The sequence below is a fragment of the Peromyscus eremicus genome, chromosome 2, assembly GCF_949786415.1.
Source record: "Peromyscus eremicus chromosome 2, PerEre_H2_v1, whole genome shotgun sequence".
NCBI lineage: Eukaryota > Metazoa > Chordata > Mammalia > Rodentia > Cricetidae > Peromyscus > Peromyscus eremicus.
The window spans coordinates 140,167,824-140,182,179 of NC_081417.1; the positions used below are offsets into that span (position 1 = coordinate 140,167,824).

Consider the following 14,356-nt stretch of genomic DNA (forward strand, 5'->3'; position numbering starts at 1 on the left):
CAGTGTCATCTCCTGCTTTTCACCCTCACAGCCATTACCTAGTTCAAGTTTTTATCATCTCTGCTCTGATCCTAACCTTCTTGCATACTCTGTGCATCTAATCTCTGTAGAAGTATCTATTGTGTGAAATTTTTACCTTGAAACTAGGCAAAACTTACAACCCTTGTTTCGGTGAGTCAGGAGCCTACATATGGCTTACCCAGGTGCCACTGATGCGGGGCCTCTCACAGGGCTCAGTCAGCTGTTAGTCAGTGCTGCCATGATCCCAAATCCACTTTCATACTCACTCATATGACTGTTAGAAGACTTCAGTCTGGCCACTGGTCAAATTCATCCCTTCCTGGACATACAGACCTGTCCACAGCAGAGCTCATAACATGGCTGATGTCTTCCCCCAGCAAGAGTAGGCACCTAAGATGAAATCTAGCCGGGCGGTGGTGGCGCACGCCTTTAATCCCAGCACTTGGGAGGCAGAGCCAGGCGGATCTCTGTGAGTTCGAGGCCAGCCTGGTCTACCAAGTGAGTTCCAGAAAAGGTGCAAAGCTACACAGAGAAACCCTGTCTCGAAAAACAAAAACAACAAAAAAAAAAAGATGAAATCTAGTCTCGGTCATGACGTCATCACTTCTAACATGCTCTGTTCTTTAAGATGCGATCTTTAAGCTCGGCCCCTACTCCAGGAGACAGAATTGAACCAGGGTGTGGATACAGGGGTGCGGGATTGTTGATGACAATCTTAGAGACTGCCTGCCACACTCTTTTCAGGCCTCCTACCTCATCATCTAAAGTGTAAAGATGACAGCTTCTCTCCTCGCTCAAAAATTCTGATGACTCACTTGAACACCCAGAACATACTCTTTCATAATATGCCCCCCAACCTCCAGCCCATTCACACCTTCCGTTCTGCACTTGAACTCTCAAGACTTGGAATTACCAGGCCACTCTTCCTGTCACACGCCATTCCTTTGAAATGTCACTGCTTCTTAGCAAGTCAGCTCTGGGCTGAGCAGGCAGTTATGTCTATCTCCAGCTAGACATCCTTTGGAGGCCTTGTTTTTCTCTAAAACAACCCTCAGCACTCCAAATTACAGCTCTCTGCACTTGAATATGTCCTGGGATCACAACCTTAACATGTTCAGGAGCCCTTTTATTCTTCCCTGGGATTTAGCCAACATTTCACCTTGAGCCACCTATCCCCATTTCTTACAGAAAGCTGGCCCCTGGTCTGGTTATACAAGACCCTCACCAACTCCACTGGTGTTCAAATGTCTAGAGAACATTCATTTGTGATAGGGTGCTAACAAGTCAATACACATGCTACTAATAAAGGCAATTATGCTCATCAGCAGCTGCCTACACACACAGGAAGAAACTGGGTGAGTACAGTTTCTCTCTAGGGTTAGGCAAGGATGCTTCCTAACCTGCCTCTCTAGTTGCTGTCTATTCTTAGACAAGTTACTTCATATTTAAGCTTCTGTTTCCTCATTTGTAAATGTAAACAACTTAGGTAGTCACTAGTGGTTACCATATACCAAGAACTGTTCTGTATGTTTTAAATATGTTAATCAAGCAACACATAAATCAGGTACTATAATCCCATTTCACAGACCCAGAAATCGTGGCACAGAGTAACTTACAGCGCAAGACGCTGCTAATAAATGGTGAAACTAAGATTACGATACAGGCAGTGAGGGCGAGAATCTTTGTCGTAAAATTCACTTCACAGGGTTGTGTAGGTAAAATGAAATAATGTGAATTATTAAGGCAAGGGCGAGGCAAGGCAGGGCTGACAGTAGGTATCCTTTTAAATGCCAAGTATCTTGGCCTGGAAACGAAGGATTCGTTCAAAGCCTCCGGCTTTCTACAGGAACTCAGCAGAGACATCCGCCCTGCTTTAAGGTTCTCTACTATGGAAGGCTCCTCCTTAGTTGGAAGCAATGGTAGCAGATGGACTAGAAGGCCGCTTCCAGCAGGGCCTGGGTTCCAGGCATCTCTGAGCTGGCAGAGACCAGGTCGACCCTGCCCCACGCCGCTCCAGTCCCGGGTTGACAGGTTTCCCGTGGGAGCTCCGCCCTCGGCGAAGGCTCGGGTTTCCATTAGTGGAGATTGGGGTCAAAGCCACATCTCTGGCTCTCAACCCATGGATTCTGCAGTTTTTCAGACCGGTGAAGTCGATTCCTCCTCCCGGCAGGCAGAGGGCGCAAGAGCACATGGTTCGAAACCGAGGAGTTTGTTGGGCGCGGAAGTGACGTCACGAAAGCGGAACTCTGCGGGGCTTGGGAGCGATGTTGAAAGGTTCCCCGAAGTTGGCCTCTCTCGTACATTTGGTTCCGAGGAGCGGCACTTAAGTGTGTCTTCCAGCTCTGACAATCCGATTTATATTTTCAGATGAGAAAAGTCAGTGTCCTAGATAAAGGGACCTCTCCTATTCACTCAGAGCTTCCCCCGCTGTCCCTCCGAGAGGAAGGAGAACCCCGAGAAGAGGGTGATGCTAGACCTAAGGAGGCCCAGGCCGGGTGTCTCAATGACTATCCAGACTCATGGAGGAAGGGACTTCAGTGTCGAAGGAGTGGTTTGCTAGGTTAGGGTTGCTCGAGTTAGCAAATAAAACGTAGGACGCCCTGTTAAACCTGAATTGCAGATAAAGAAGTAATGTCCTGGCCTAAAAATGCCTCAAATATTGCACAGATGGACACACACAAAAATTATTTATGTGCATTTAAACTTACCTGGGTGTTCTGTATTTTATCTGGCACTCCTACCCCTAAGGCCACCTAGGAAGCTGTACTAAGGCTTTCTATATGCCTACAAGTCTCTCATAGTGTTTCTAGTTCAGTTCTGCCCAGGTGTAACCCTGAGGTTATTTGTAGGGCTCCCGGTCTATCCCATTGGTGACTGTACATTCTAAGGCTACTCGGGAGCTCTGAGATCAAACAACCCTCTCAGACTTCAAAAATACCCTCCACCTCTAAGACAATAGGGAACTGAAATGTGACCATGGCGTGAGACGAGGTGGAGAGCTCAACACAGAAAGGGTACTATATCTTTTATTGGCATCTCAGTGGGAACCAGCTGAAGGATTTTCAGCAGAACTGGGAAATTACCCGAAGGGAAATTGGGACTTGTGTTTCATTTCCCTAATGGCCAGGATGTTATAGCTGGTGATTTTACACAGAAAGGGAGTTTTTAATGCCTCAAAGGGGTGAGAGTTTCCCTTTACTATTGCCTCCCCTGTGGTCCCTTTACTACAGGAAGTAGGCTAGCTTGGACAGGTGTGTTTGCAGGGATTGGTGTAGGGCTCTCAGGACAGCATATCTCCCTGTGACTTCATGAAGCTCCCTAGCTGGGCCTGCTTCTCCCTGGCTGGGCCTGCTTCTCCCAGGCTGGAGGAAGACGAAGGAAAAGCTCCTACTGGTCTCCTCCCACTGTTCTTTTTAAATGTCATCTTCCCAAGGTCTCGTCACATATGTGTTTCAGAAGTATGTAGGACTCCATTCTCTGTCATTCCCTATTGCCACTGTGTGTTACTAGAGGACATACAGGGACTGATCTCAGCATCACCAGTCTCCACCACGGGTCGCAGGCACATTAAGTGTTGAATGAATGCTGAAGGAATCACCTTCAATGTAAATGCTAAGCCTTGGGCTGGGGACTTGATAGCCATTTACTTCCTGGGAATGATCCTCTGAGAGAAAGATACTCAGTCGTCATTGTTTTACAAGCGAATTAATAGATTCAGACAGGTGAGGAGCCATCTGTTCAGCTGCCATAAATACTGCCAAGCACTTGCTCTGATCTGGGGGTGAGAACACAGTGGACAAAGGAGTTCCTGCTGCCAGGGAGCTCACTTTCGAGGCAGCCTGAGAGATGATGTACAGACCAGCATGCTGCCCTGCCCAGTGTACTGACAGATACCAGCTGCTCTGAAGAAAAGGAAAACCAGCAAAGTGGAAGGACGTCCTGGAAAGTGCTGTTTTTCAGAGGTGGGTCTTAGAAGTCTTCACCCAAAGAGAACATTCGAGAAGATCCTGAATGAAGTGAGTGAGTTGCAGGGAGATTGTTCTGGGGAGAGGAGTCAGTAGATACTGACTCAGCTGTAGGTGTTTGCACTGGAGAGGAGGCTAATGTGGCTGGGACTAGCGAGAGGGGAGATAGTATAGGAGTCAGAGGTAGTTGGTGAGGGATTTGGGTGTCATGCTTGGGGGAATGAAGCCACAAGAGTGACAGGATCTGGCTTCTGAGTGAGGGAGAGAGGGAAGAAGCCAGCCTTTAGATGGAGAACCTGGGTGTCTGCTTTGGGCAATAGCAGGTCTACTGACTTTCCGGGAGCAAATGAACATGAGAAGGCAGGGCTGGGTGTGGAGAGTGTTAGAAGGAAGATGTCCCTCAGTAAGGTCCTAGGACAGAATGCGTCCATGAGGGCCACTGGCAGTGCACTACTCAGGACAGTACTCCAAGGGGACAAATGCCTATGTGGCCAAGACTCGAGGAATTCCGTGTCTATGATCAATTTCCTCAACACTGACCCAAAGCCCCTTACCACTCTACGTTTAATGCTTTTTTTTCTTTCTCTTTGGAAAAGGAGGTAAGAAACAATGGAAGAGAAATGACTCCTGGGATTGGAGAGATGGCTCAGTGGTTAAGAGCACTTGCTGTTCTTGCAGAGGACCAAGGTTCAGTTCTCAGTACCCACAGGGCAGCTCATAACCACTGTTTCAAGGGATCTGACATCCTCTTTAGGCCCCTATGGGCACTATATGCATGTTGTGCATATACATGCATTCAAGCAAAACACATACAACGTAAAAATAACAACTCTGTTTTTCAAGGAGAAGTGAGTAGTAGTTAGTATTATCAAGTAAGTCATATCAAGGCCTGCCCTCAGAAAGAAAATAGGACATAAACATACAAAAGGTGCCGGTGAAAGAGAGAGCTGTTCAAGCTCCATACCAAGCTGGAAGTCACTTCAAAAGCCACCAAGACCCTCCAGTGAGTCAACAGTTAGCCCTGAGCTGCAGCCCAGGCAGCCATGGCTCCACAGGGACCCTCCACCTTTGGGAGCAGATGCTTGTTCCAGAAGGAAAACGGCCTGTGTGTCCCCCAGGTGCCCTCAAAAATGAAGCATGAGTGGCTCCAGATGTGCTCAGACAGCGGATGGAGTCATCTCGGAAATGGCTGCACAGATGCTAAGCCAGCCTGGGAGTCCCTGTAAAGCATGGCTCTGGGTGGCTCACGGGAGCACGGGAGCAGCTCCAGCAATGTTCTGAGTCCTAAGCTTTCAACCTGTTGTCAAAATACAAAGACTAGAGAGGGAGACACCCCTGATTTTGGCGAACACATGCACCCTGACTCATTAGATGACCTCAAAGCCATGTACAAGCCCCAGACTGACTGAAACGCTGAAGCCAAGTAGCCAGGCTTATCCCGAGAAATGTTCCATAAAGGCAAACATTGTCATACTGCAATGTCCCAGGTGGGCAAGGCACAAAGAGAGTAATGTTGCCAGAGTGGCGGGGGGGGGGGGGGGGATGGAGGGTGTGGGCTCGATGCTGGGAATACACTGAAGAGTGTTCACCCTAACTTTTTGTTTGTTTGTTTTCGAGACAGGGTTTCTCTGTGTAGTTTTGGTGCCTGTCCTGGATCTCACTCTGTAGATGAGGCTGGCCTTGAACTCATAGAGATCTGCCTGGCTCTGCTTCCCGAGTGCTGTCACCCTTCCATTTAAAAGGGTCAGTGAACTTGGCCCAATGAGATGGCTCAGCAAGTAAACTTGCTGCCAAGCTGACAACATGAGTTCAATCCTCAGGACCCACATGGTGGAAGAAAAGAACTCCCAAAAGTTGTCCTCTGACCGACACATTCACACACACACACACACACACACACACACACACACACACACATTCACACACACACACATTCACACACACACACACACACACACACACACACACACACACCATGGCACATGTGTGCCTGTACACATCACACAATAAATAACAAGTTTTCAAAAAAGTAAAGCTAAATTTATGGCATTTGTCTCTGTCCCTGTTTTCCCTTAACTCACAAAGAAGAGGCTTTAGGAAGCCTACAGGAGCTGGGGGAAGTCTAAATTTGAAGAACTTTGCTCAGCACACACACTACAGCTTAAGACCATGAAAGTATGAAGGAGTCTGTGTCCCGGTAAGAACTGTCAGTCTGAGGAGACATCGGGACGCGGGTACTGGACACTACAATGCTCTGGGGCAGCCTTGTTCTAACAGTTGCTGCCTGAGCAAACCACACATGAGGGTTACTCTGCCTTTCCAGCTTACAAGGAGGGTAAGGGTACATAGTCCACTCAAAACCTCCAAGGGGCAGGGAAATGGAGCCAGAGGTGGAGCTCAGTAGCTAAGCACTGGCCTGGCATGCACAAGGCCCTGGGTTCGAGCCCTTGTAGAGAAAAACAAAACAACAACCCCCGTTCCTTTGCTCTCTTTCTGAAGCTTCTCTGGGCCAGGCACCTTCATGGTGCATCACACAGAGGCCACAGCCAGTCGTGAGTTTAGGAAAGGTCACAGCTGTGACCCCTGCCTCAACCAGGCAACTCACCCTGCCTCGTGACACCAGGCATGGAGGCCTGTGAGGAAGACGGGGTGACTCAGAGAAGCGAATGCCAGAGGGCGACGCTAGGGCTCAGGGGCACAGACGGGGCTGAGGTGAGGAACCAGTTTCTACATGCCGGGTGGGCCAGTCTCTCTCTCTCGGCTTTGCCTAGGCTGCTTTGTGAATGATTCCACTGAAGAATTTTTTTTAAAAAACCTAAATATTTATTTGCTTCGTATTTACAAAGGTGGGGCGGAGACTGAGAGACCCCCAGCACACCCCCACGCCTGGCTGGCCAGGCCCCTCACGCTGCAGAGGCAGACACGACTGGAAGGGACAGGATTTATGTTGCATACTTGAACTACAGCGAGTGTAAGACTGGTCCTGTTTACAGGGCAGGGACACTACAGGTGGGGCCTGGGGAGTAGCAGAGCGAGCACCAGAGTCCTGGCCAGAGGGTACCAGCTGGCCGCCTGGCCCACCTCTCCCGAGGCATCTCCTTGGCCCCGCTGGGGTTCTCCCGGGAAAACAGGCCCGCTCACATGATGCTTGCTGGGGTGAAGACAGGGCCCACACACAAGGTGTCTGTGATCTCCCAGCCGCAGGACAGAGGTTTGCACACATCCTCAGCATCCTGGTCTTCTGCAGGCACTAGGTGCCCTCGAAGCGCTTCCCTGAGAACAGGAGACAAATGGTGAAGGCAGGCGGCCTGGGGGCAGAGGCCCAGCGCTTCCTGTGGCCCCTGTTCCTATAGTCCTGGCCTCATTACACACAGGCCCTTGTCCCCCCTCTTCCTCCCCTCTGGTTCACACCACCCGATAGAGGAAAGGTGCTCGTGTTTATTGAGATTTTCCGTGCATCAGACACTGTGGCGGCTGCTTTACACCGCCTACCCATTGCCTGAGTTCTTTCTCCCGAAGCACGGTAGGAAACCAAACCACCTTTACTTTCCCACAGAAGAAACTGAGACTCAGAAAGAAGCAGCCTCCTCAAAACTCCTCCCTAACAGGTGGGGAGACTGGGACTGAGCCCCGCTCTTATCTCCACACCCCAGGTGTACGACTTAAAAAAATAGCCCATTGCCTGCCCCGCCCCAATCCCACCAACTGGTTCTTATCCTCTGTCCCCATGTGGATGAGCAGTCCCACCATCTGACCAGCTGCTCCAGCCCACACCCAGCCCAGCTCTGCCAAGCCCAGCTCCCAGACAACCCACTCATTCATCTCTGTCTCCTGCCGGGACCCACCATCGTCCCTTCCCGGCTCCCGCCCCTCCAGACAGACACAGCACAGATAAGTTCATCTTTCCAAAAGGCAAACTCTCCTCTCGCACCTCCAGCACCTCCTGCCATGCTCATATTCCATGAGACTGGCCCCGGTGCATCCCCAGGGTTCCCTGTCTCACACATCCCTTCCCAGTGCCATGCTGGCCCATGTGCGTTATCCACCCTCACTGACTAATTCCTCCTCAGCATCCAGGTTGGGAGCCCTACACACACTGTGGGCCTACTCGCAGAGCACCTCTCTTTGATATCCAGGGTTCACTGTCTACAGATCCCTGGCACCCCTTCACTGACAGAGGGCAAGGGATATGGCTGAATCCCTCATGCTGCAGGAGGCTGGCACCCAACAGACACTTGCTGGGCAGACAGGGGTAGACGCTGAGAGGACACTGGGTGAGGAAACAGTACAAGGACCTCGCCAGCTTACTCTTTAGCTCTGGGCTCCACTCTCCCCCTTCCACTCAGCCCTCCCCCCCCCCGCATTCATTTTCCACACTTCCAGCACATTCCAGTCCCCCATAGGTAGGAAGGCCTGACTGCTTCATACACCACAAATCAGAGGTAAAAGGGAGGATCTGCACCTTCGCCTCCTTCTCTGTAAATACAGGTTGGCCCAGTTTCTTAGAACCCTTCAGTGACCCCCTTCAAGGCCAAGGCCAGGCTAGGCCTCCTCCAGGGTTCTCAACTCAGTCTTCCCTACATGCCACTGCTTGACGATGGACAGAACTACTGGAAGTCTGTGACAGAAGGACCCTCTCAGACCTCCTCACTCTTCAGCCACCCTCTTGGCTGTCGCGGGCACCTGGGCTTCCAAGGCCTAGTTGGCTTCTGAGATGCTTCCAAGCACACCCCTTCTCCACCCACAGCTCTCCCTCCCCAGGGTCCCTCCCACTCCGTGCCAGGGTCTTTGGGTACAGATCTGCACCTTGGCTCACGCGACATGAGACACTCTTGTACCCTCAGAGCCTGACACAGAATAGGCCTCAGAGCAAACCATGTTAGAGGCCCCTTTGACAGAGGAGACTTTCTGACATGCCCGCTTCTCTATGTCAGTATTTTTGTTCCCGGTAATGGATGCAGGGGACTCTCTACCGCCTCATCCACCTGTAGTTGCTGGTGACAGTTGGGGACTCACAAGGAAGCCTGCATGTTGTTTTTGGTTTTGGGTTTTTGGTGGTTTTTGTTTTGTTTTGTTTTGTTTTTTTGGCTTTATCAAAATATACCCCAATGGCAAAATGACTGTATGGACCTGCCCTGTACCCCACACAGTGGAGAAACAAGTGTGTGGAATGGATGAATGAAATGTGACTCTCCTGTGCCCTGTCAGACCTGGCATTTGGTGATGCTCCTGGGGGCTCTCGAGATTTGGGCCCCACTTAGTCTGGGGGGCCTGCATAGAAGCCCCTCCCAGCTGCCCTGCCCTCCGAGCCCTACCGTAGCCTGACACCTGCTGTGTGACCTCTCTGGAAATGACACTGACCCTCGCAGAGTTCTGTGGGGTAAACAGAAACAATGTGAAGTGCCCAGCACAAGGTCTGACACAGGGGCTCCATGGCGTTGGCAATTTCCACTTCACCATGGAGGAGATAGACAGGATGGGCATTACTGCCCCCTTCCTAGACAGAGAGACTGAGGTATTAACTAACCCAGCAGGTCTTTCCCAGGTCACAGAGCTGCCACTAGCTTCCATGTCCACCCCACATCTTCTGCTCACGTCCTCTTTCCTGCACCCACAGTTAGAACGGTCTTTAGAAAATGCTGACCGGACCAGACCAGACCACGCTTCAAACCTGTCCTGGCTCTCTGCATCCTTCACTCTGCCTCCAGAGCCTCCCCAGGTCTGGCCCTGCCTCCATATATAGTCACCAGCAACCTTCATTGAGGAATACACCCCATTCCTTCCCCTGCCTGCCTGCTGCCCCTCACCTCTGACAGGGCCCCTCTGCAGCACAGCACCAGCCATAGGACTGTGTGCCCCCTACAGGGCTCAGCTTCGCCTGTGACCATAGCCAGGTGCCCAGCACAGGCCTTACCTAGGTGCCCAGGAGCTCCTTATCAAAATAGATTCCAAAACAGCAGCTTCGCAGCTCTGCCTCCCTACTGCTTCTGCCCAACTTGGCTCCCTCACCCCACTTCTCAGCGGGACCCCCTTACCAGGCTAGCCGGGACATGGCATAAGTGATTCTGTAGGCCTGGGTCCCCCCGAGGAGGGACTTTGTGTCCATGGTATAGGCACCTATGTTGTCAAAGACCAGCCAATCCCCTACGTGTAGTTGCGGCAGCCACAGGCCCTCAGCCACAGGGTCACAGCCATCAACTGCTGGTCCCCACAGGCTGCTGCTGTACAGCGGTTGATCCGCGGATGGTTTCTGTAAGAGAGAAGGAGGACGCCTCAGCCCCGGCACACATATCAAACCCTCAGACACCTGCCATCGCTCCCAGAGCCACCAGGATGGGCTGGGTGGGATTCAGGGGCTCTCCAACTTCTCTGCATTGGGGCCGTTTACACTCTCAATCCAGATTCCAACACTAGCTGTGTGACTTCGGGCAAGAACATCAATCTCTCTGTGCCTGTGCTTATTTGTAAAACAGGAATAAATGTGCCAGTTTTACAGGACCACTAACAGGGTGAATGAGTCAGTGCACATGGTAGAACATGCATAACCAGCTGGCAGAGGGCACCAGTCCGTGGAGTTCACACTAATACCCCGTCACCAGGTCTGTGCTCCCAGCTGCACTGGCCACTTTTGGGCCTCGGCTGCATCCACACCTCTGCAGCCCTCCCCACTCACTCATTCCCAGCCTCTCTTCCAGCCCAGCCCTGAAGAGTCCTCTTCTAGGATGCTTGGCCTGGAGACAGAGGCCAGAAGCCCACAGGAGAGTAAGACTTGTCCTGACTCAGGTCCCAGTCCAACAGGCCATCACCGGGTGGCCTGGCAAAGACCACAGAGACCACAGAGAGCCCATGGGTCGAACATGCTGATTCCCACTTCAGGGAACTGAGGTTCCGAAGGCTAAGGATTTGCTCAAAGATATGCCTCTTTGGTTCTTTTTTCTTTCAAGACAGGGTTTCTCTGTGTAACAGCTCTGGCTGTCCCAGAACTCGCTTTGTAGACCACACTGGCCTCGAACTCACAGAGATCCCCTGCCTCTGGGATTAAAGGCTTGTTCCACCACCGCCTAGCAAAGGCAAGCTTCTTCCTTTCTTTCTTTTCTTTCTTTCTTTTTTTTTTTTTTTTTTTTTGGTTTTTTTCAAGACAGGGTTTCTCTGTGTAGTTTTGGATCTCACTCTGTAGACCAGGCTGGCCTCGAACTCACAGAGATCCGCCTGGCGCTACCTCCTGAGTGCTAGGATTAAAGGCGTGCACCACCGCCACCTGGCATGCTTCTTTCTTAAATGACTTCCAAGGGGAAAAGAAATCTGTGAGAGTCCATCTCTGGACAACCAAAGAGAGCAATTCTGCCACAATTTAGGGCTCCTGCTGGGCAGGTCCTAGAAGAGGGGCCACAGCCAAAGGAGAAACAAGGATGGGTCTTCTGGGTGGCCTCCCCGGCCCCTTGCTCGGCCTGCTGTAGCCCCATGCTAGCCACTTCTGCTCCTCAGTCACTCTTCAGGAAACCCTGCCTCCCCTCCCCACATCCCGCTTTCACCCCAGACCTTCCCTCCAAGTCTGCCATATTTCCTTTAGCTCCAGACAAGGCATCCTTAGCCCCCTGAAGCTCGGCACCCCCAGAGCTCCACCTTCACAGCATTTGCTTTGGTAGCGAAATATTCCCGATAAGCTTGGGCCAGTCTTCCCCAGAGTGAATTCTGTAAGCTGAGGGGCAGTGTCCAGTGTCCTGATGTCCCTCGTGCACGGCCTGGCCCTAGCAGGTGCTACTTTCAGTATTTGTAAACTGATGAATGCCTGTGAGTGGGTGGCATTTATGGGGCAAAGAAAAACAGGTGAAGGGAACAGAAGTCTTCCAAATGTCCTGGGAGGAGGCAGTGAGCGCCCACAGAAGAAGAAAGGCCCCAGCCAGTGGCAGGAGTGAGTGGGTACTGAGAAAGAGGAAACACCGTTTCCATACGCAGAAATAAGGTTCACACGCCTGACAAAAACTGACAACTGATCAGTCCTAGTGATAAAGAAAAACATACATACATTGTCAAGGTCCAGGGTGAGAGCTAGCCTGTGTTTGTGAGTTCCTGCACTCACTGAGCACTTATTGAGCGCCTACTATATACCAGACTCTGATCTAGCAGATATGAATAGAAGTCAGCAAGAATGAGCACAAAAAAATTAAAATTAAAGGAGAGGATTAATGTATCCTTGCTCATTTCATTTTTTCCTTATTCTTTGGGGGGTGGTTTGGGGTTTTTTGTTTGGTTTGGTTTGGTTTGGTTTTTTGAGACAGGGTTTCTCTGTGTAACAGCTCTGGCTGTCCTGGAACTCGATTTGTAGACTGGACTGGTCTTGAATTCAAAAATCTGCCTGCCTCTGCCTCCCAAGTGCTAGGATTAAAGGCATGCACCACCACTGCCCAGCTTAGCTTCATATTCTTATTTACAAGCATTTGTAATAAGAGAACATGATTTCTTATTTCTTGATTGCTCTGAAGTCTTTCCAATCTAGAAAACATTAAGTTGATGGTCTGAAGTCCTGAGGGACGGTGCTCTGTAAACACATCCACAGGACCTTGGTGAAAACAGCCTTTTTAAAGGCTCCTCCACAACAAAGAGAAAAGATACATTTGGATAATAGGTTAGCATCCTCTTGCTTGTTAATGGGACAAGCTTGAAAACAGATCAGAAAACAGCTTGTGATGCGTGTCATGTATGATGCGGTGATGCTGGGGGTCAAAGGCAGGGCTTCGTGCATGCTAGGCACAAACTCCACCATAGCTGAGCCACACATCCAGCCCTTGTATTCTTTATTTTGAAATAGGCATCTTATGACTGCTTTCTGTCTCCATTCATTCATTCATTCATTCACTCCCTCATGCATTCATTTTTGGTAGGACTAAGCGCTGAATCTAACCCTGGCACATGCTCTACAAGTGCTCTACCACAAACTGTACCCGCCGCTCTCTTCGTTCTGTATATTTGAGATGGGGTCTCCCTCAGTTATCCAAGCTGTCCCTGAACTCACTCTGTAGCTCATATGGGCCTTGAACTTGATGTTTGAGCAAGACTGTCTCAAAAATAAAAATAAAGATGGGAGGGGAGGGGTGGGCATGTGGCACATGAGGACTTGAAAGCTGGGCATGCCAGTACATGCTGGGACGGCAGAGATGGAGGATCTATGGCCAGCTACTCTTGCTGAATCAGTGAGCTTCCGGCTCAGTGAGACACCTTATCTTAAAAAGGGAATGGGGTACATGGAAAGGTGGGGTACATGGCCTTGATGGGGGCCTTGTGACTTTTTTAAGTAAATAACTCCTACACCATACAGAATATTCAAAAAATATTTACAATGGCAAAAACAAGTTGGTGGGGCAGCACACAAAAGCAGATCAGACACCGGAACCAAGACCTGTGATCAGAGTCCTACTTGTGGACGTACAGGCAGAGGCCCGACAAGAAATCCCAGCTCATCCAGTCCATCCTTACAGTCAAAGAACCAAGTAACCTTCAGTAACCAAGAATTTACCCCGAAAGGGAAGGAGAGGCAAAATGCACAAAGTCCACCTCTGTCTTTACCATCACACAGAAAGCGCAGGTCTACAACTCAAACTCAGTGTCCAGGACAGGCCAAGCTGGCATTCAGCAGCCTATTGCAGATTCTAGCCCCTCTATGAGGAGAGTCTGTTCTAGCCAATGAGCTAACCCTAACTATACCGAGATATGCTAGATAGCCTCACTTGGTACCAGAATTGACTTCAGGAGTCAAAGGTCGGCCTCCTCACTTTCCAAAGAGAGAAACCAGAGTGGCAGGCTTCCGAGCTATTAACCTGCCTAGGACTACTCTGCTGCTGTGTGGCAGAGCTGGGTCTCAAACCTGTGTTTTCTGACTGAGCCCAAGGCTTTCAGTCATCACTATTTTATACATCATGAGAGACGCTGGCAACAGCTATTAGAGTGGAGTGTATATAAAAATGAAGAACTAAAGCACTGCCTTACGGACCGTCCTACCCACCTACAAAGAACATCACGTGGAGCTGACAAGCTGACCACCAGGTAAAGGCGCGTGCTGCCTGGGTGAAGGTGAGAAGCCACTCCCACAAGCTGTCCTCTGACCTGCACACACACATGCTCACACACACACACACACACACACACACACACACACGCACACACACACACATGCACACACACACATGCTCACACACACACACACATGCACACACACACATGCTTACACACACATGCACACACATGCACACACATGCTCGCACACACACATGCTCGCACACACACATGCTCACATGAACACATACACACATGCGCACACACACATGCACACACACATGCTCACATGCACACACACACATGTACACACATACACA

General features: G+C 50.5%; 1 protein-coding gene across 2 annotated transcripts in view; it reads right to left on the reverse strand.

Annotated features, from left to right (window-relative positions):
• Positions 1-6,913: 6,913 nt before the first annotated feature.
• The window catches only part of Azin2 (antizyme inhibitor 2), a 35,983-nt gene continuing 28,540 nt past the window's right edge, over positions 6,914-14,356 (reverse strand). For both annotated transcript variants that reach the window (XM_059255001.1, XM_059255000.1), the window contains 2 exons: positions 10,022-10,236; positions 6,914-7,259 (listed from right to left, as the gene is read on the reverse strand). In XM_059255001.1, coding sequence (XP_059110984.1) covers positions 7,124-7,259; positions 10,022-10,236 — 351 coding nt within the window. In that variant the 3' untranslated portion in view covers positions 6,914-7,123. The remainder of the gene's footprint in view (positions 7,260-10,021; positions 10,237-14,356) is intronic.